This window comes from Sinohyriopsis cumingii, chromosome 17, assembly GCF_028554795.1.
Source record: "Sinohyriopsis cumingii isolate HCF-2022 chromosome 17, ASM2855479v2, whole genome shotgun sequence".
Classification (NCBI taxonomy): Eukaryota; Metazoa; Mollusca; class Bivalvia; order Unionida; family Unionidae; genus Sinohyriopsis; species Sinohyriopsis cumingii.
This window is the reverse complement of record NC_142977.1, coordinates 40,769,123-40,792,000: the sequence shown is the minus strand read 5'-3', so window position 1 is coordinate 40,792,000 and position 22,878 is coordinate 40,769,123. Positions and strand designations below refer to the sequence as shown.

General features: G+C 36.2%; 1 protein-coding gene across 1 annotated transcript in view; it reads right to left on the bottom strand.

The window, feature by feature from the left end:
• The window catches only part of LOC149778479 (uncharacterized), a 62,381-nt gene extending 41,826 nt beyond the window's left edge, over positions 1–20,555 (bottom strand). Inside the window, exons 1-3 of the mRNA XM_089939353.1 lie at positions 19,246–20,555; positions 18,225–18,360; positions 10,711–10,838 (exon numbers count right to left, since the gene is read on the bottom strand). Coding sequence (XP_089795479.1) covers positions 10,711–10,838; positions 18,225–18,360; positions 19,246–20,131 — 1,150 coding nt within the window. The 5' untranslated portion in view covers positions 20,132–20,555. The remainder of the gene's footprint in view (positions 1–10,710; positions 10,839–18,224; positions 18,361–19,245) is intronic.
• Between the last annotated feature and the right edge of the window lie 2,323 nt (positions 20,556–22,878).

The window sequence follows — 22,878 nt, the reverse complement described above, 5'->3', positions numbered from 1 at the left end:
CCGGCATTGTAGAAAATATGAACTATGTGATATGAAAGAGCTGCGTCATCTTAGAAATTAAAATTACATGACTCTTGAGGTCTCCACTAAACATAGGAGTCTAAATGTTAGGTTCTCACTTTGTCAGTAATGTATTTTGAGATAATTTAATTGCAATGAAGTTAATACAGGTTGTTGATGAACTCATCTATATTACATGGATAATGTATTCAAGGTTACCACACCTTATGTATATCATTCAGTTATCTCCCTTACACCAGTCATAACATTTCAAGGAAATAAAATCTCACATTTTTCAGTGACTGATTATGAAAATAAAGAGAAGATTTGTGAAGTATTATATTAGCCCTCAATCTTGATGCAAATGTAAGTAGAAGCAATTTGATAATTTCTCACAGTAAAGTTTACAAGTTTAAAAACTGATAAGGTATGTTCTGCTTGGCTCTGAGATAAGTTTCTCTCTATCTTATGCCAATTATTATTAAATTCTTATGTAGAAGAAATATACTTTATATGTATCTATATTATCTAAATTATTCACCCTTTTATATTAGATGGAAATGAACACAACTTCACTTGAAATTTGGGTCCTGTAAGGGATGTTATAGCACAGTTGCCTTTGGGCTGTCCTTGGACCTGTTGGGCCCTGCCCCATATATTTGTCCAAGGTAAGGCCATCAAACTTTCACTTCTCATTTTTCGCATTGCTGATTTTGCCACCTTTAATTCCTTTATCATAAGCTACCTCTCCCTTTTAGATAAACACTTTCCTCCTGTTTTTAACTCCATTTGATGTGCTATACTTAGTGTTTATATTTGGCATTTTTCTGTATTTTATTCCCCTAATTTCACCTCCCAATCCAAACATAACCACTTAGAAGCTGCGATTTACTATATTTGGTGACTGACTGGCTTATTGAAACAATTTTATTCACATTACAAAGGAGGAAAGCTTACTATTTGTGTTACAAAGAGGATGGGTAGGTGGACCTTTGTGTGAGGACTGGTGGTTAGTGACCTCTTGTATCTGTAGATAGTGTAAAGTGGTCAAAGCTTATACTTTATAATAAGATTGGGTCATGTCCACCTGTCTCTGATGTTAAGTTCTGCACCTACCAAACAAATATAAATTCCTTTCTTTTAGGTGAATTGTACATTTTGAAGTAGGACAGGTGCATACTATTTGGTACATTGACCTTTGACCTAGTTATTACATAATATGATATAATGTGATTTATCCCATATCACCTATGTGAAGTTCAATAATTGCTGATATGAATAAGATACAACTCATAGTTGAAAGAATTCATTTTATTTCAAAAGATGATTTTGATGGTGAAGCAAAAGTATGAAAACAATAGTTCAAACAGCTCAATGACATTTCTAAACACATTCATATAAGACATAGGTTAGTACCTCATCAAATTGTTTTTCACAAGTGAGACTAAGTATATTTGTTACTTATACAGTCCCGAACTATTTCACAGATTATTGGAAAAATTAAGGTTTGCTATAGGTATAACGGTACCAATTGCGCAAGTCCAGGTGGGCGGAGCTTAAGGTGTATGGAACATTGTATTCAGAATTAAAGAACAAAACTAGCTGTGATTGGTGCATTATGTAAGACTTGTACTTTCTGTTTGGCTTAAAAAAAAGTTGAGCCTCTTGCCAACATGTGAGTTTGTGTTAATTTCTATCTAGATCATATTTTGTATTTTGTATGATTTTTTTAAAATATGGTACACATGACTGAAAATGTGCTTGTTGTGACTAGATAACTCTTACCCCTGTCTAGTTCCAGTAGAGTTATCTCTCTTAAATGCAATGGAGTACCTGGTTATGTCATTGTCAAATTGACAATCTAGCATTGTTCTATATGACAGCGTGTGACATGCATGCCCAAGTAGGACAGAAAGTATATTTATTTCACAAAACATTAGCATTGAGGTATATGGAAAAACAATTGGTACCGTGATACCATTAGCTTACATCATCAACCTGGTAACAGGCATTGATAATTAGATAGTATTTTTTAAATGTGTTACATCTATGTTCAATTTGGAATTCGTCTAGTAATAAAATGTTGAAATAAAAATGATTCTGCTTTTTATTCAAAATAAGTAAATAGGAAAATTGCTGTGCAGTAGTTAATGTTGTATTTAGCAATAATTTTATATAATAAATTGCATTATTAACCTGCAGTAGTGTGCTTTTCTTATTTTTTTTATTATCTATTGTCGAATCTGGTCATAAATAACGCTCATGAACTTAATGCTTCAGAAATTTAATAGACAAAAATTTGAATGAGTGAGCATAACTGCAATAACATTTGCGAAGACCTTAGATTTAACAGGGACTGTTCAAGGAAATAACAGGGATTTACAGCCTTTGAAACCAAAACCTCTTACACATCCAGTATGGAATTAATGAAGTTGTACAGGGAATACCGATATAAAGCCATGAAAATAAGAAGCAATATTAATAACAATCAGTACAATTAGAAGAGAGATTTTATAGCCTTGGCAAATGTGGTGTAGCCATTTAGGTCAATTTACATGGCATTTTTGATAGATATGAGTTCAGCTTCCAAGTCAAACATGGAGAAAAAAGAGGTATGATCAAGAAGAAACTCCAAGTTTTAAATGAAAAAATGTACAGAACAGGAGGGTATTTGTTCTATTGTAAATACCATCTATCAACCGCAGACACCAATTTCACAACCAAGTTTGCATTACGGTAGGCATTTCCATTGACTTGCAAAAGATGATATAATGTACGTATATGTACTGGAGAAACTAACTGCTACTGCAGTAATTGTCATGCAGATTTAAAGAATGTAATGTACCAAATTTTCAACTGCATTAACTGAAAAAATAAAACGAGTTTATCTCCTAATGAAAATATTAAAGTGATTTCATTTTTTCATCACTTTCACCCATCCATTTTGTAAAACTACTACAGATGACCAAACCTGCAATCCTAATTATATTCATAAAGCTGTTAATTATAGAATGCAGTATCATGTCATACATAAAGCTGTTAATTACAGAATGCAGCATCATGTCATACATAAAGCTGTTAATTATAGAATGCAGCATCATGTCATACATAAAGCTGTTAATTATAGAATGCAGCATCACGTCATACATAAAGCCTGCATAAAAACGGTAAGGTAATGGAAAGAGTAAACACATATTTAGTTCCTGAGAAAATGTGTTCCATGGACATGTATATTTGGGTCACAAGTATAAACAGGCTGGCCGCTAGCATCCATCACCCCCACCCCCGATTTCACATTTAAATATGTGACCCCCACCACCACCATTTCACCACCAAACAATTTCTGTGGATGACCTTGAGCAATTCAAGCAAACAATTAAAAAGTCACGGGCAGAATGAGACCCACTAAGTCACAATGTGTTAAAACTGGATATTGATTAATTTTCACGCATGCACATTTTGCATAGGGCAAAACAAATAACAATGACCTGTCAAATTTATTGGTCATGTGAATTTTACCAATGTTTTTTAATCAACTGAAAAACCAAAATTGAATCATGTACAGACTGTTATAAAAACAGACCCTTAAAATTCAATCAATATACTCCAAAGATGTCATTCACTAACTTCAACAAGGAACATTTTTATATAACAAGTGTTTTCTTTCCTTTTCTTAAAATATATTACTATACTTTTGATGTGTCTAAAACAATGACTTTTACTTAGTGTGTGCATGTGTGTGTGTGTAAAAGGCGTGAAACGAGGACATCAGTGTGAATACACACCAACAGACCAGGGACACACCTCGAAATGGGGATGTCCCCATTTTGTAATGTTGGTTTACATGGAATGTCATCGCCTTATTTAATTATACAAACCTTAAAATAAGCATATTCTTTATATCCCCGTTCTGTCATGTTATACACAACAATATACATGTCCCACTCCAATGAAAACCTCGTGTGTATCAGTCAGAAAACTGCATCCCCATTTACACATTAAACATTCACACTGTTTTGCTGTCGGCTTTTGCACTTTGCTTCTGAATTACTCACCGTAGATGGCATCAAAAAAAGCTAACAGGATTTAAATCATTTATGTAAACGTCAACAAATATATAGGATATATTTTCTTTTTTAATAAAAAAATGGGGCAAAATTGATATACATGTTTATTGATGGGTAGTCCAACATTCAAATCACATTTTGCCAAGTTAGACTGGGAACACAAGAAAACTGAATAAAAGGTTTCATGCAGATATTATGCACGTTTTTTATGATGGGCAAGATATTCTAGCAATTCATCTGTGCTTGTATATTCTATCTCCTATCTGCCTCTGAGCCATTTACATCTGGATAAGAAATACACAGGAAAATATCAACATAGCTTTTAGTTCATTCAAATGTGGTTAGAAGCGTAATAATGAACAGTCTACAAGGTAAACAAAACATTATACCATTTCTTTCATCCAATTAAATGCTCTGGAGTTAAATCTGACAAATTAAGCTCGAGCCCATAGGAAATAAAAGGAAGTTTTATTGTTGTTGTTGTGGGGTTTAACGCCATTTTTCAGCACACAATAGGCTATACATGGCAGCCAGTATTAATAGTGGAGGAAGAACCTGGGAAAACCCCAGAAACAACCACCAACCCACGAGAAGCTACTGGCAAGCTTTCTCACATACCCACACTGGCCAAATCTGAGACTCGAACCCATGCGGACAGAGATGAGATGGCAGTGATCCGTAATGGAGAGCACTTTAGACCACTCTGCCACTTGGGGCCCCAAAAGAAGTTTTGTAAGTACTTGTACATGGCACCAGTTACAATGCTGAAAATACAAATTTTCATTCTCATATTCAGTGTTTCTTGACGTATCTTAAATGTGCATGATGGCTGAAGTATAAAAAAATGTGAAACAAAACAATCAAATACAATCTGTTTGACTCAAGTTAAATTATCAAATATTTCTCATTCTTTCCTAGTTTAGTCAGTACCTTTTTATATCCTCTCTCTCTCTCTCTCTCTCTCTCTCTGCTCTGCTCTGTTACCTCTGTCTGTCTTACTTCCTTCCTTCTTGCTAGCTTGATTTCTTTCTGGCTGTAAGTCCCTCGTTTTCCCCTATTTCTAAGGACCCAATGATAACAGTCGTCAATGTTACTCTAATCAATCAATGACCACAAATACGCAACATTAAATTTACAAATGGCTTCTCGACTATGTGAACGGCAGAACATTAATACTGTTACATGCAAGAGGTCTCTTTAGTTAACAAATGAAACAAACCATAATAATTTTCCTCTAATTAATGCATGACCACCAATATCACAACTACACATTTACATCACAGCTTCACAATTGCCTGCCTACCTCACAACTACATTGTTTCTCCTTATTACATTTCCGTAACGAAGTGCCAGTACTTAGCAACCATAAAATACAAGTCACAACTCAAACATCAAATACTGGGAACTATTTTACATACTCCACCTTAAGTCAGCCAAATCATGATTTTAAGCCTCATTTCATCTGTAACTCTACACCATATTTACCATCATAGCCAGAATAAAAGGCATCTCCAGATAACAGGACAGTCCCTTCTCAATCATTCCATTGTACAAGTTACCAGTCTCTATCATAAATACCGCACATGGAGTCACACAATCAATCTACACAATTAGATTTGAATAGGGACTATTTGGCTCCGGGACACTTATGCGGTTCTGACCTGAGCTCATTAAAACTAAACCATGCCATCATTAAAAAAAAATTTTGGTGTGTTTTATATCGAAGAGATCTTATCGTGCATTGGCTTATTAATGAAGGGGAATGCACTAATGGGGCAAATTTTTGTACACCAAAGTTAAAAATGTGTTATTTTGTGAGATGCATTAAATTCTAAACCATAGTCTTGCCAATAAAGTTATTTTAAATGAAGATTGGCATGCAGATCTTTGATTATTTCATTTTAGAAGAAGGGACACATTCTCTGCATTTTCACACAATTCTGACAATTCAACTTCTTCAAACTTTTGGATGTACATTTTTACTTATATATATACAAGAAACATAACATAAAAATTCAACATGATAATGATAGTTTATTAATATGGATGGGAACCGTGTGTATCAGGTGAGATTACTGCAGTATTTAGATTGAATTGATCCTTATTTAGAATCAAAATACATACTTAGTGAATGTCCTCTATTTGGTTGTATAATTTCTAACACTGTGTGTATGTGTGTATCCCGGTCCTGATGGTAAAGATTCTGAAACAGTATTTCTTGGAAATCAACCACAAATCAACTACAAATGACATGTATACACAAAAATACATAGTAAAATAGATCTTTATCACCCATAATTTGTTAAAATAAAAATGTCCCCGTTTTGATGGTAAAAAGCATGTGCCCATTTTGTAGGTTTTACAGTGTGTGTGTGTGTGTGTGTTCATTTTTAGTTGGTTAGAAGGTGCAAACTCTGAATTTGTTGGTCTAGTGTTTAGGTCTCGGCATCACAAATGAGTCTTTGGCACGACACTTGACATTAGCCATGTAAACCGACGTGTGTGTGTCTGTGTGTGTGTGTGTGCACATGTGTGTGTGTGATTTGTTTTTTTTTAATGTAGCTTTAACAATTTTTCAGTCATATCGCTATGATGTCTGCAGTGTGGCAGTTTATAGTGATGTCTAGCACTGGGGCATCATGACGCAGACATGTAGCATGATGTCCCACCCAGTCACATTATCCTGACACCAGGCTGACCAGTCCTAACACTAACCTCTTAATGCTAAGCGCCAAGGGAGGAAGCTGTTAGTACCATTTTTATAAGTCTTTGGTATGACTCAGCAGGGGATCAAACCCATGATCTTCCGCTTCCGAGGTGGATGCTCTAACCACTAAGCCACCTGATAGGTAAGCCAATATGTAAAGAAATAACTTTTTTTGCATGAGTAGAGCACATTCCCATATTTATTTGTATATCAATAACAAATATAATAATAAATGAATTTCACAAGATGAAGAAGCAAGACAAATGTCTAGAGCACATATTCACGCTGAAGGAGGTATCAGGAGAATTAACGATTTTAGGATTAACAGGACTAATGCCAATAACATTTGTAAAAAGAAAAAAATGTATGCAAAAAACTGCTTCAAGTGATTGGTGGAATTGTTAACATGAACCAGCCTTTTTTGTAGAAGTTAAATTAAGCACTAGTGTAATCAAGTATTTGTTTTATTTGATACCATGGTCCTTGTATACATTATGAGGTGATCACTAATACAAGTCTGACAGTATAACAAGAGTGATTTGACCTATACTTGTGTGTGACTTCTCTTTCCTCTTTGTGTTAAAAAACAAAATATCTCTCTCTCATATTAAAGTTACTATAATTAAACTTTGTACGTTTAGTGAAACAGATAAATTGTCTAAGTTTTGTTTGCTCCAAAATCTTGAATCTCTCGCAATACACATATATTATTGTGTTTTAGTGGTCAAGTCTTTGAATGTTAATCAGCATTGAGTACAACTTAAAAAGAGCAACCTGCAGCTGAGCCAACAGACAAGTTCCCATGCTGTAGTGGATGTCCACAATTACATAATTATAATGCTGTGACTACTAACTGAGGCAATATAACTTATTCTGTCCATTACAAGCTACAACATGGGCAATCCATGACAACCACACTGTCATGTCCATGAAGGACACATCGTGAAAAGGATTACTGTATTTTGTGGGAACATGGATTTTCCTAAAAACATGATGCATGTACTGTATATCAAATAGAAAAAGACAAGGCAAAATACAAAACACAAGGCAAGTGGGGTTTAACGCCAATTTTCAGCACGATAGGCTATACATGGCGGCCAGTATTAATGGTGGAGGAAGAACCCGGAAAACCCCGGAAAGAACCACCGACCCACGAGAAGCTACTGGCAAGCTTTCTCACATGCCCACATTGGCTGAATCTTCACAAGGCAAGTAATGTATTTTTCATTCATTGCCCAACACATAAACATACTTCATGGATAGCACGTTATCATAGGTGTCCAATTTCATTGTTAGGGCAACCGTGTTTCTCCCATTTGTTTTCAGACACCAAATGATGCAATTTTTTTTTCAGAAACAAACAAATATCTGAAAACATACTGAAGTGCTCAGCATGACCTGATTGATTTGCTCAGTCCTAGCTAGGGGTGATTTTATATCATCAATGAAACACAATATTTACTCTTGTGTGAGCGCATCAGACTCAGTCAAAACAGGAAGATAGTAGAATGAAACGTTAACTAATAGATAGAAACTGTCCAAAACTAAATATTTTATCGTTGTCTTTCAATCCCTTTAAATGATGTAAGCAACAAGGCCTCCTACAATATGAATGGCGTTTCCTTGTACCTACTTGATCCAACTAATTAACTCCTACACTCACTAAATTCCAATAATAATAATAATCATGAGATAGCAATCACTTCATTATTTAACCTTGAAAATAATGACTTATGATTCACTCCTGATAAATATTTCTACAACCTGTTTGCATTTATATACTTACCCCATGCTTACATTATTAATCTACCTTCCCTACAAGTGCATGCCATATTCGGCTAAAAATAGTCACAGCATATACTCGCCTATAAGTTGAGACGAACTGATCTACCACCACATAATGTACCAGCAGATCAGGGTCTGTGTTGCTTGTTCTACTGAATATTTGTAAAAAGTTGCACAGACCCAGATCTGCCAGTAAATTATATATGGTAATATTATCACATAATATTATTGCTGTGATGCTGTTACTGCAAAAAAAAGTAACACTATATACAAACTAATAAACTGGTCCAACTGCAAACACAGACTGTAATGCACCCGCAGATCATGGTTTGTGCTTTTTGTTTTAGTAATTACAGTGGTCCCCTTCTTATACGGCCACCCGTTCCGCACCGGAAAAGTGGCCATATAAGACAGGTTGCCTTTTCTGAGGGGGACTATATTTCTGTAACAAGTATTTGTATGTAGTAAGAAAGCTATATATAATTTCAAAACATTTAATATCTTCTTTTAAAAGTAGCACTAATTATTAAAAGATTCTTCTTGTCTTAAGAACTGACTTGTTCAAGTTAACATATATTAATATTCTTGCTCTTAAGTGTAAAATGTGAGTTGGGTATTGTTGACATGCACATTGCAAAATCATTCAAAAATGTCATTTAAATCTTGGTACATACATTGTATGGCATTTAAAAATTATCTTTCCATTTACTTCATTTTTCCCATGCTGCAGAATATTCTCTGTATCTGTTAAGATATTGTAAACTGAGTCTTCCCAACATAAAATTTTTTGGCAAGACTCTCCCCATTGTTGTCAAGTCAAACAACTTTTACTTTTTCTTCTAAAGTATTAATTCTCCATCAATGTGATGACATGTTCAAGTTTTGCAATGATTTACTCCTATATTGCTGATTGTTCTATACCACAACCTAATTATGCAAATGAAACTTTTGTAAAGTCAGTGAAATGCCTTGTTAATAAAGGAATTGATACATGTACTGTCATGTGATTTTTTGGTCTTTGTCTGATACCCTGTTTTGTTCAAGGTTAATTTCTCTGTGTGTTTTAATCCTCAAAATATATACGTAGCCTATGCTGACTATGTTATGATCTTGACAATTATGTCTGGTTGTTTGTATTCATCAACAAAAAAACATCAACCGTTATGTGAAACCCGAAACTAACAACACTGTTGATCCCATTTCCTGTAAACATTGGTGTTAATGATATAATATTAACCTTACCAATATTAATATTAACATGTACTTCAGCCAACACTTGTTTCAGTAACAAAAACTTGACATCACGAAACAGACATCAGATTTCTTAACACATCGTATGAACTAAATACTGGTTCTGGACACATATTAAAATAAAATGTGGCAACTTGTGAGGGGTAAATTTTATATGTTTGCACTAATCTGCTGGCCACTGGTTGCATTAGAGGTGTGGCCTTTCTTGAGGGGTATTTTTTAACACAAAACTTGACAGTGCCAAGGGATTATGGCCATGAAAAGTGGGTGGCCACTGGTCAGGGTGGTCATTCATGAGGGGGACCACTGTACTCCTATAGTAAAAGTCGCACAAGATATGTATGTGTTCAGTACTGTTTCTAGTAACTGGTGTCGTTGTTTGGAACTTGATTACACATACCTTTAAATAGCAATTATTCACTTTATTTGGACCCTCCTACATCCTAATGGAAGGCCATTATTTCCATGCCCCCACAAAAACAGCAAAACTTAGTGCCAAATCATGTAGACATTTTTGGATGAGGTAACCTAAAGGTGTGATCCAATACAAACCAGACTGGGTGTTGCACACTGATGTCAAAATGAAACCTACACATGCTGGAACAAATATGTACTTCCCTAAACTGTTATGATTTGACCTGAAGTGCTCTTTACTTCACCCAGTTTGAACAGACTTTGTTTAAACTATAGTAGTATTAGATTTTTGAACAACAACTGGTATTTAGTTAAAGATGTGTAAATGTGCCTACATGACCACACCGACATAAACTACAAAGACCCAGATCAGCTGGTGCATTATGCAGTGGATGAAATAAGTTTGTGCAGTCTACAGTTGGACTCAACTAACACCAAGAATATATGGTATGTCTTGCAATCCAGTAATGCAGAGATTAAAAAAACCTGATGGGAAAGCATCCACAAATCCTAGTGACAGCTTATTGAGGACTGTGAACTGAACATCAGCAAGATGAAGCGCCGAAAACATGCTGTCCTTGGTTAGGGATGGTTGCACACACAGATCCTGCAGGCTGAAACAAGATGGAACAAGCTTAAAATTGATCATAATTAATCAGTTATAAATCTTTGATAAATATTCACGAATTCTGGCATTGTTGGGGTGGATACTGTGACTCAACTTTCCCTCAGTGAATGTGTGACAAAAACAAGAGTCAATTCCATTTCTACTGAGCAAGTGAAAATTTGTTTTGACTGAGTAACATAACCATAAACAAAACTGATGTACAGGACATATGTTAATGTAATGTGGGAAGTATGAAATAAGAAGAAAGTACATTTTTACAGTCATTTATGTTTCTCCAAGAATATATATCCAATCACATTATCACTAAGAAATAATACCACCTCCCAAATCAAGCAATCCTGGAAAGATGAAAATTCTGTCCTTCCTGACTTTACAATATAAACACAAAGGGGAAAAACCTTTATTCATTACCTGCCCTTGTAAATTAAAGGCAGCAACCCATCAGCTAAATGTACACCAGTTTAGGCTGCGTGATACATCAATGCGGATACTCACATTTGCAGGGACAAGTGGGGGGGTAGGGGGGTTAATACTAATGTGACCAAGTAAGTATTTTTGGAAAAATCTAATTTGCAAAAAATTTACTTTCTCTATCAAATATATCAGATTAATGTATGAGCACCTTACCTTTACCTTGCCTCCATTTGAGAAAGAATGGCTGGATTCCCAGTATAAAGGAAAAATTGCTCTCCTAAAATGAGTAGTGCACAACCAACAGTCACATTAGAACCCAGATAAGAAAAAAAGTGACTGTTCGCAAGTGGAAAAGTCTGGGTGAATTCAGTGCAAGAACCTGGTCTGGACACTGTTCTGATATCAAACTGGACTGGTACAGCTGCACTCACTCCACATTCTGAATGGTTTGAATGATAGCAGCTTCAGTGAGGTCCTGATTTAAGGCTCCAAATGAAAACCCAGGACAAAATCCATTTACAAAATGAGAAAGTCTGGTCTATACAGCTCGAAATTGGAAAGCAGGTCTGACAGACCCTTACTGTACCCAATATTTCCTGATGATGAAGATCACTGATCAGTAGCCTTTGATCATAACAGCATAACAGGTTAAAAAGACAGAAATAACATCTGTGAGATGCAGTGCTGAGGCACTCAACAGGATGATTATGTTGATGCAGGATGATTATGTTGATGTTGCACCGGTTCCTGAGAATCCTCCACTTTCCCTCACAAGCCTTTGAATGGGAAGCCTTCTAGGTCATGAGATTTTTACCAAGGTATAAGTTTGAAATTCCTCTGAACACAATTCTCTTGTGACAATAATAATAATAATAATAATAATAATAACAATAATGACTTTATTTAAAGAGGGTAACACAATTAGCTAAGAACTAATCTACCTTAAGGCCCTCATACAAAGGAATTTATTTATTTCAGCTGCATCTCTGAAGCCACTGGATATATTGGGTTTGGAAGAAGGAAATAGAGTGGGCATTTCTAATCTCAACTGGAATAATATTCCAGAGCAAAGTTCCAGAGTATTGGAAACTTTTTTTGAATAATTCCTTATTTGCTTTGTGAAGTTTGTACTGTTTGGTAGACATGAATCACAAGTGGGGAGTAATGCCAGGTAGCCTATATTGGAATAGTGATTGTAAATATTCAGGAGCACCATTATTGGATATCCTGTACATTAATTTGGCTTTTCTCAAACAGATTTGGTCTTTAATAGGTAATATTTTTAACTTACCAGCTAAATTTTCATTGCTTTCTTTCTGGATTGATATTAGCCCAGATGCTCTTTTTTGAAGATGTGCCAGCTTTCCTACGCTTTTATCATTTGAATTATCCCATACTGTATTACAGTAGTCTAAATAGGGTTATATGTAACTATTATAAAATAGTTTTCTCTGCCTTTCAGGGAGAAAATGTCTTATCCTACTGAGAAGCCATAAACTTGAATTGACCTTTCTGCTGATATGTTCAGTCCATGATAGGTTATTATCTACCAAGACACCAAGTAGTCTATCATGACAGACCATTTGCAAATTTTTATCCTTCCATGTCAGACATAGTTCATCATTATCAAGATTTGTTCATTTTTGCCGTGTTGAGAAGAGGAATATATTAGTTTTACCAGTATTCACCACCATGCCACTGCATGTGCACCAGTTATCCAGTTTGTTTAGGGCATTCTGTAAAGAAATTTCGAGTTCATGCTTTTTGTTTTGGATGTCTGACAATGTTGTGTCATCTGCACAGAGATCTGTAGATGATATTAAAAAAAGCCAGACATGAAGGTGAAGCCTGTCTGACCAAGGATGAAACATCTGTGACCATGACTATTTGAGCCAAAGGGAGATTTTCCAATGGATGTCTTCACTTAATCAAGCAGATCATTCCCCCAGGACTTGTCCCACCTGTAATGGAGAGAGGTTTATCAGAATCACTTTGTAGTTCGAACCCCTCATTTTCTGATTACTTTCAGTACCAGAACATGGGGCGGGGTGAAAGGTATAGGCACAAAACTCAACCCAACAGACTGAAAATGTATCCACAGCACAGGCTTCTAGGTCCAGGAATGGTGAAATAAAAGTTGGGCAGTTTGTTATTCCACCTCATGGCGAAAATGTCTATCATTGGACATCCCTAAAGTACATAAATCCAGTTAAAGACTGATGGATTGTTGGACCAGTCTGTGTGTGTGATGGGTCAAGCCCCATCTCAACAGCAAGTTGGCAAGGGCATTGTTTGAGGAAGATCACCACCACTGAGTTGTTGAACAGGATGAAAATCGTCCTCCCGAAAAGCTGATCCTTTCCCTCAGTAAACAGAAAAGAGCTGCTGAAAACAGATCAGTATATGATGCTATAGTCACTAGGGACCTAGCCTTTAGCTCCAAACCCTCCAATGAATTAAAAGTGAGGCAGACAAATGACGACATTGAAATTTACACTTGTGAGGTTGTGGCATCCAAAAAGAAAGGGGGTTTATTGGCCAACAGGGTGAAAGAATTCTATAGTTATGGGCTGAGACTAAGGGTTGAAAGGGGGACTGACCACCCTTTAATTTACCTCACTGATTCTTTGACCACAGGTGAGTGAGAAAGGCAGAGCAAGTCACATTTAGGCATCACCCATGAAAGTAATTCTAAGCATGAAAGAATCTTTGTGTCACTTGAACATTTAGGCTTAGAGTAGATATCAAGAGGAAAGAGGTGGTAAATTTCATTTACAGCCTTGTCAAATGACCATGTCTTTTTTTCTCTGACCACTTGTTATGACTGGTGAGAAGGGTGTGGAGATCCTAGGAGCGGAGGGTGTATCCTCTCCTCCTGATCATCAGCAAATTCCTGAGAATCTATGACAGAATTAGGATTATCATTGTAATGTTCCTAACTTTGATGGAATGCATGAGTATTAGACCCAGACCAATCCCAATGTTGGGAAGGCAAAGTGGAAGGAAGTCAGATGTTCTGTGACTATTCTCAGTCAGCAACTGAACTGTTTCTAGTTGGTGCTTTGTCTGGATTATGAGAACATTGTTGTCTTCCTTAGGCTTCTTATGGGAAGAGGAAAGAACCCTCTTCTTCTGTGATGAACTCTCTAGAAAAATGTGGTATTGTTCAAACTGCAGCATCTGTACTTTTTAGATACCATGGTGGTACTGGATGATCTCTTCCTTGAAAGGGGAAACTCCATATACCAAAAGTGTTGAAAGGGAGCGTAGAGATGGAGCATTTGAGCATTTTATTAAAATCTTTCCAAACAACATCTGTCCAATCTCCCTTCCCAGTAGTGTGCATAAATGCAGGCTCTGTTCCTGTAGTTGGGTAATTAGGTAGTGTGGAGGCAAAGGGAAATTTGACCCTATCCTTGCCTTATACCTAGATGTTGATGATAGGTGTCTGGTAATCAGTACCCATATCATAGTGACTGGTATTATGACTAGTGGACATTGAACATCATCTGGTACCTAGTGACTGATGATATGTACCACAGTGATTGGTGGCCAGTCAATGATTGGCCACCAAATGTCAACTGCAATTTAGAGCTGAGGGAACTTACCTCAGAAAAAAAAGCACTAGAATGACCCACTCGGAGCTGCATAAACTGATCATCGCCCAACCTTAGTAATAATGGGCAAATGGGCAAACAAATTCCATAATTCTACCCCCAACAGATGTACTAGTATAATTGTGCTTTGGGAGGTGCTTCTCCTTCCTGCAAAAGTCAGGATGGGGGGGGTAGATTTCACTTGTGCAAACAATCTGCTGATAAGTATGTTACCTTCCTCACTAGTGGTAACAGAAGTTTCCTCTTGGATAATACTGTCTCTCCTTTTATTCTTTGAGAAACATCTGTTCCAGATTTCAGACCTAATTCATTATGAATGTGAGGAAGAAGAATGTACATCCTTCTCTTCCTATATATACATTTTGGCAAGGCCCAAAATGTTGTCGGACCACAACAAAAGGAGAACCATCAATTTATATATACTTTGTTCATGAAAAACATGGTGTAACTGTCTGGTGGGGCTTTCTTGTACCACATATTATACCCACACTTCTGACATCTTAAAATAAAATTTCTGAATCAATAAAGAAGAAACTTTTGTATGATAAACAACAACAGAATAAAGTATAATAACCAAAATTGCATCAGCTTCATTGATATCCTTACTACTTTTTTTCCTTAATAAAAACAAAAAAATATATCACAATTTATTCTAATTTTCAACATTCAAAACTAATTGGTTGGTCCCTTACATGCTTTAGAATCTAGCTAGCTCAACATTGTGTATATTCAACTTCATGAGCATGTTAACAGTGTGTGCTGCCATTACTGCTTATAGACAAGTACACCACTCCCTCGATAACTCATGCTCTGAGATCTTGTGAACCTGCTTAAAATGCAGGGTCAGTCATGGATCCCATTATTTTACTAGAAAATACCACAAATTTGACCCCTATTTGTTGAACATGAAGAAAATCAGGATCAAAATTGATAACCGAAACCCTGATATATTGCTCGTTATATCGTTGAAAACAGTTGATATGACCTGGAAATTTGAATCAACATTATGAAATTGTCGACTTTTTTTTAGAAGTAGCCAAGTATTTTGTTAAAATCTTTCCAAACAACATTCTTGGTACACTGTAAATAACAGTATGCAATGGAATTTTGATCAAAGAAATTATCACTAACGCCTGCTTGAGGCAGCACTTTAATAAATAAATACCAATTAAATAAGTTTTTTATCGAGTGCAGTACGTGTTTTAGTTACATCTTTTAGTTTGGTTTAAGTATAATGATCATAAATACAATGTGCCCTGTTGTATTTGAACATGAAATATGTCAATCTACCATTGCAGCTATGTCCATAAGCATTTCTGTGAGAACCTAATTAAGTGCCAGTGGTGTTTATGATACCTAATTTATCAAATAAGAGGGTGGACTAACTTATAAGTTAAAAGGCATGCAAATTCAACCTGCTTAAGAGCCAAAGGCCCCATTATAGTGTCAGGTCAACTCATTTCCAGCCGGACACTGTTACAATTTTTGGGGGAGAACATAATATAATTAAACTACCTTAAATTAGCATACTCATTCACAACTGAGATCAATGACAGCGAGACAACCAAGTGAAATTAATACCTGGTGACTTAATATTCAGAAATGTTTTATTAACGAAATGCTAGTTTCAGAGTTTGTACTTAATTTGCAATTCCTGAATTGGCACTCGGAGATTTCGTCACAAATGAGAAGAAGTTTCATTATTACTTGCAATAAAATCATGGCATCAATATTTTATTACAGAAAAATTTTAAAAAATTGACTTTCGATGATGACAGCTGTTTCACAAACAAAATGTTCCCCTTTTTAAAAAAAGGAATCTTGTTTGATTGTGAATCTGAATCAATAACTAGTCTGGTTCCCTGTTTACCATGCTCCTTGCAATGCATTCACAAGAGTAGAGAGCAAAGCAAGGAGTAGACAGATCAGGGAACCAGACTACTCAACAACAACATAAAGTAGTGATGTAATGCACAATGTTTTCACATACGAATGAAGGTTGTTGAAACCAGCTGGATTAATGTTAGTGATCTCTCAGCAGTTGGACATCTTTAAAATAAAGGTCATTTTTACGTATAAATGTATAACTTCATACGAAAAAGCACTTTATTTACAATTATTCCCAATGTAATTTAAAACAAGTATTCAGCCATCAAACAGATGAGTTCACTCCGCCACCCCACCCCAGGTGGTTTTCTCAATGTCCAGCAAGAATAGTCTCGTTTTATATTGCTATGGAGGTCCCTCAATAACTCGGACCCTTGCTTATAGTGTGGTCTAGGTTTTGGACCCCACTGTGCATGAAATATCGAAGGAGAGGTGTATGTGTTTCCCATTCCAGTGTAAATTCAATGTTTCCTGTTCTATTCTTTATTTTCAATAGCAGTGGTTGTCACATGGAATTTAACTGTGTATATTTCACAGGATGATTTTCCTTTGTAAAAAAGATAACAAAAGATGAATTAATTTTTTCAAGGGAAGCCTAAAGTGTGTGAGAGGTCAAGCCATTGTGCTAGTCTGTTCAGATTTCTATGAATAAAGCAAAAGCATACAATTCTTTAAGTGTCAGTGATCTACTTTCCACTAATCAAGATGTCATTGTTCAAACTGAAAGGGAATGGATATGAATTTTTGACATCGCCAGTAACTGCAGATAGAAGCATTGCATAAGAACCAATCAAACTTTTTTCTCTACACATACATACTGATTCAACAAGCTTCTGACATAAAGATGACTGTTTCTTCAAATGGTGTTCATCTGTTTCAGTCTTTCCATGGATGGACTTTATGGACTGGCTATTAAAAATGTCAATCAGTAATGTCAACCAGTCCTCCTCCATGGCAGAGTTTCCAAGCTGCAGTATTGACTGGAAAATATTTAACCCTCCCCAAGAGTTAAATGCAGAGTAAGCATGGAGGACATTACATCCCCCACCAACACAGACGAAGACGTTGTTGTTGTTGTTATTGTTATGGGGTTTAACACCTTTTTCAGCACATGATAGGATATGCATGGCAGCCAGTATTAATGGTGAAAGAAGAACCTGGGAAAACCCCGGGAAGAACCACCGACCCACAAAAAGCTACTGGCAAGCTTTCTCACATACCCACATTGGCCGAATCCTAGATTCGAACCCACACAGACAGAGGTGACATGGCAGTGATCCGTAACAGAGAGCGCTTTAGACCATTGGCCACTTGGGGCCCCCAGATGAAGAAGTAAAAAATCACACGAGCTGTAATGTATGTATGGTTGGGGCATACAAACTTAATTTTTACAGCAAAAACTATTGCTACTTAACAGATGCAGGTATTTCTGATCTCCCAAACAGTCAATTTACCTCTCAGATGATGCAATCATCAGATATCCCAGGTCTGTCTCAAGAGCACTCTTACAGGCACCGATCTTAAGTTCAACAAGCCGTGCAAACCCATGAAATTTCCAACTCTCCTCTACTATATGCTGAAGTAATCCTCCTGTACAAGACAAAAAAAACATTTTTATTACAAATTTTATTGCAGGAGATGATTCAGAAATGAGAATACAATACCACCCTATTTCTGAGTCAGTCAAGTACTTCTGGTAATTACTTTTATCGTACATTTCAATATGCAGATCTTGTATATAAAATGGGATAGAAGGAAATAACATGAGGTCTAATTAAGTTCATTACTGGATGAAGCCATGGCAGTCTCAGTCAGTGTACTGTGCTGAGGTAATTTTCAACTGGATATATTTGAAAATGTCAAATTAGAAACCAGTTAGAGGGTAGTCAAACATACCATTTTTAAAGTGTAAACTGACACTAGTATTTTATTTTTAAACTTTTAAGTGGAATCAGTTTTTTTATATGAAGAAACATTCATAAAACCTGACTTTCAAGATCACTTTTGGCGGGAGACAACCTGTCCTTTAAGACAGATTCTTAATACACAGATCAATTATGTTAAAGTAACATTTAAACAAGGACTCCTTCTGAGAGACCAGCAGACTTCAGAGACTATTTTTGACTAGCAGCAAAGGTGGTCTGTAAAGAGAGGTGATGTCTCAAGATGGATCACTTCACAAGACAAGAAGTCGCAAAACAGTTTTAATAAAAACAATATTTACTGAACCATTAATACCACATAACAAAATGTCCTCTCTTTCTAAAAATTATTATTATCAGACTAAGACTGTCATTAACATATATATATTTTTAGGAGAAAACTATCAGTAAACTTCTGGTTCTACCAGACACAGAACTCATATAACTTCTGTTGTAATGAGCGCTGTACTACAAATAACCAAAGTTACACATAAAGATGTTATAAATGTAGCAAGAAAACACAATAATGAATTCAATCAAGGCTTTACTTTACCTAAAAATGGAACTCGGATCAACTCCAGCCTTGTCAGGTTTTGAGCCTCTGCCAGACCTGTGAAGAGCCGCACATACTTCAAAGCATTCTGCGGGCCTGCACAGTGGGTCATTACAAAAGTCCTCAAAGATGGTGCAGAGAAGTCTTTAAATGGATGAAGATTGGTAAATTGAACAAATCTCAAGATTAGAACCTGTAGATGTTCCAACTTTGGAAGTTCTGGAATCACAACACCAGTGAGATGAAGAGAGGTAACTCTTGCCCCAGTTGGTAATGTAAGTTGATTATGGGGATCAATTGGAAATCTTCCATCTCTGTTTTTAAAAGGTCCCAAAATTTGTATATTTGGCAGGTACTGCATTATTTCCTCAAGCAGAAATATGTCAGAAATTTCTATTGCTTCAACTTTACTTTTACCAAGAGCTGCACAAACACCAGAAATGCTCAATTGTTCAGTTCCTCTCTGTTTCCTTCTGACAAGATGTTTTGGGTGAAATGAAAGTATAGTCCTCAATTCTGAGCATTTTCTCAACAATGCTGAAAACATATTGTCTGTCATACCCTGGACAGTCCATGGACTTAAACTTTCCTCTGAAAAATCAACAGTTTTCATCAGTCTCAGATATAAATGAACCGACTCCTGAAGTTTCTTACATTGACACTCAATTTTCAGAACATCTTTTAAAGACAACTGACTCAAGATGTAAACCAAGATCTCAACAGATAACTTTGAGATATTATTAAGATTTGCCTTCTGGATTGCTTTACAATCTTGCTGCTGACATTTCAGTCTCTTCTCTTTAGGGTACTTTTGGATATCTGATCTCTCTAAAATGCATACCTTGGTTATCTCCCCCTTATAACCTGACCTGCTTCTCTTGTGCATTTCTGGCTGTGGGTAATTAATTTGCAATTTTTTCAAAAATACTAAAGTTTCTATAACTGTCTGTTGATCTCAGCACCTACTATATATATCTGATAGATTATCTTCCTTGCATCTGTCTTAATTTTATTTGATACTACAGAAGCCGAGTTGTATCTACAATAAAATTCATGCTGCCTTCTTAATGGTCATAAGTTATTTTTTATGTCACTCTCGTTTAAACCCCTATTATCTCCCTTGTTACATACAATGGAAACATCTTTATTTGTTCCATTATCAGTTCCAACTGACACAAGCAAATATCCACTCTGACCTAGCTGAATAATAGATGAAAAGCTACAAGGATTTTCCTTGCCTATTGTTACAATCAGATTCCTTCTTGTTTTTCCCCTGCTCTTCCTTTTCATGATCTCTCCTCATTCATAATTCTTGTCTGAAATGAAAATGGAAAGGAATAAATTGAATTTCTTTTACTCTTCAATCCAATCACAAGAACCACTTAATGATTCACCGCATAAAAAAAGCAATGGGGGGGGGGGAAAATATCTGCTTACTATATAAGTGTGACTATTAGACTATAAAACATTTTTTGTATACAAGTACATATTATTATGTTCTTTCAATTGCATATGATGAATTTATGACAAGGGTTGACTATACTGTACCATATTTCTGCATGTTTTCAGTTGGCCAATTTTTCTTTTACTTATTTGGCTGTCCAAAGACAGTAAATTCTTTAATATGTTGTAGAAAACAAATTGGGGAAGACAAATATCACACACATGCACCCCAGTAACAAACCGATGATGATGTTCTGCATTGTATTAACACAAGCAATATTTTCCACCTTTATATTTAGGGTAATGAATAAAACACATACATTACTCGCCTACTTTTCTCTATGCATCCCAGTCCATAATGGCCATACAATTCCCTGTCCATAATGGCCATATAATTTAGTGAGTATCCCTATCCATAATGGATATACAATATAGTTAGTATATCTGTCCATAATGACCATACAATTCCCTGTCAAGAATGGCCATACAAGTTAGTTAGTATCCCTGTCCACATTGGCCATACAATTTAGTGAGTATCCATGTCCACATTGGCCATACAATTTAGTGAGTATCCCTGTCCACATTGGCTATACAATTTAGGTGAGTATCCCTGTCCAGAATGACCATACAATTTAGTAAGTATCCCTGTCCAGAATGACCAAACCATTTAGTGAGTATCCCTATCCACATTGGCCATACCATTTAGTGAGTATCCCTATCCACATTGGCCATATAATTTAGTGAGTATCCCTGTCCAGAATGGCCATACCATTTAGTGAGTATCCCTGTCCAGAATGGCCATACAATTTAGTGAGTATCCCTATCCACATTGGCCATACAATTTAGTGAGTATCCCTGTCCAGAATGGCCATACCATTTAGTGAGTATCCCTGTCCAGAATGGCCATACAATTTAGTGAGTATCCCTATCCACACTGGCCATACAATTTAGTGAGTATCCCTGTCCAGAATGGCCATACCATTTAGAGAGTATCCCTATCCACATTGGCCATACAATTTAGTGAGTATCCCTGTCCAGAATGGCCATACCATTTAGTGAATAACAGAAAACTGTTAAGAAAAACATCAAATATCAAAAGAATTGATAAGAAAAATGTATCCTCTAACTTCTGGTCTTCTTATCCTGACTTCAGACAAACGTTGAAATTATCTCGAGTGTTAATACAATTCTGCAAAAAAAATTTTTTTAGAACTTGCGAAAACATTTTGAAAGGGCTGAACAAAGAAAATGAAATAAAAACTAACCCCAAGTTGAAATCCCTGAAAGAATTTAGAGCCCCAACATGTCTTAATCCTATTAAAAAGTACTTTTAAAATATGGAGAGTCCCCCCGAGTTAAAGCATTGGTGAGAGTGAGGGACCTCCCAATGGGCTAAAAAAAATATAATTTTCCATACAAAATTATACCATGTATTTTAACACACTGTGCAGTCTGGCTGAGAGATGACTATTGAGCCTAGTATAAAAGAATCACGGCATCGGTTTCAATTCAACAGCCATTTTATTTTGCTGCTAGTATGTAATAACATATATCTGGTAATGCAATTTTTTTCAGTTGTGCTGGCTGTAGTTTATGCTGTGCTACAAATAAACAAAATCCTATGAGTTTATGTTCCAAGACAGCACAATACACATAACAAAGCAGACTGAATCCATCCACTAACAAACTGCAGGTCTATAAAATCCCTGTGTTATCAAACCTGCTGTATCCATGCAAAACCTGGACAATGTATAGATGCCATACCAAGAAACTGAACAATGTTTACATGGGCTGCCCATGGAAACTGAAGAGGATAAGATGTCAGAACAAGGTCCCATGCACCAAGGTTCTATCACGAAGGGGGGGAGGCATTCCATGCATCCACACTCTGCTGATGAAATCACAGTTGAGATGGGCAGGGCATGTCACCTGGATGTCATACAAACAACTACCAAAGATTTTCTACAGTAAGCTGAAGGAGAGAAAACAATCACAATGAGGTGACCTCGAGCCATCATTGAAACACTTTAATACTGACCCTATGTCTTGTAAAGGGTCATTACAATTGGCAGGCCCATCCAGACTACAGACTGCAGGCTGAGGAGAACTGCAGTGGCAGTGCAGGGGCATGAGCAGCGCAATTCTCAGAACTGGAACATATCCTCTTATTATTTAATCAACCCAACCAGA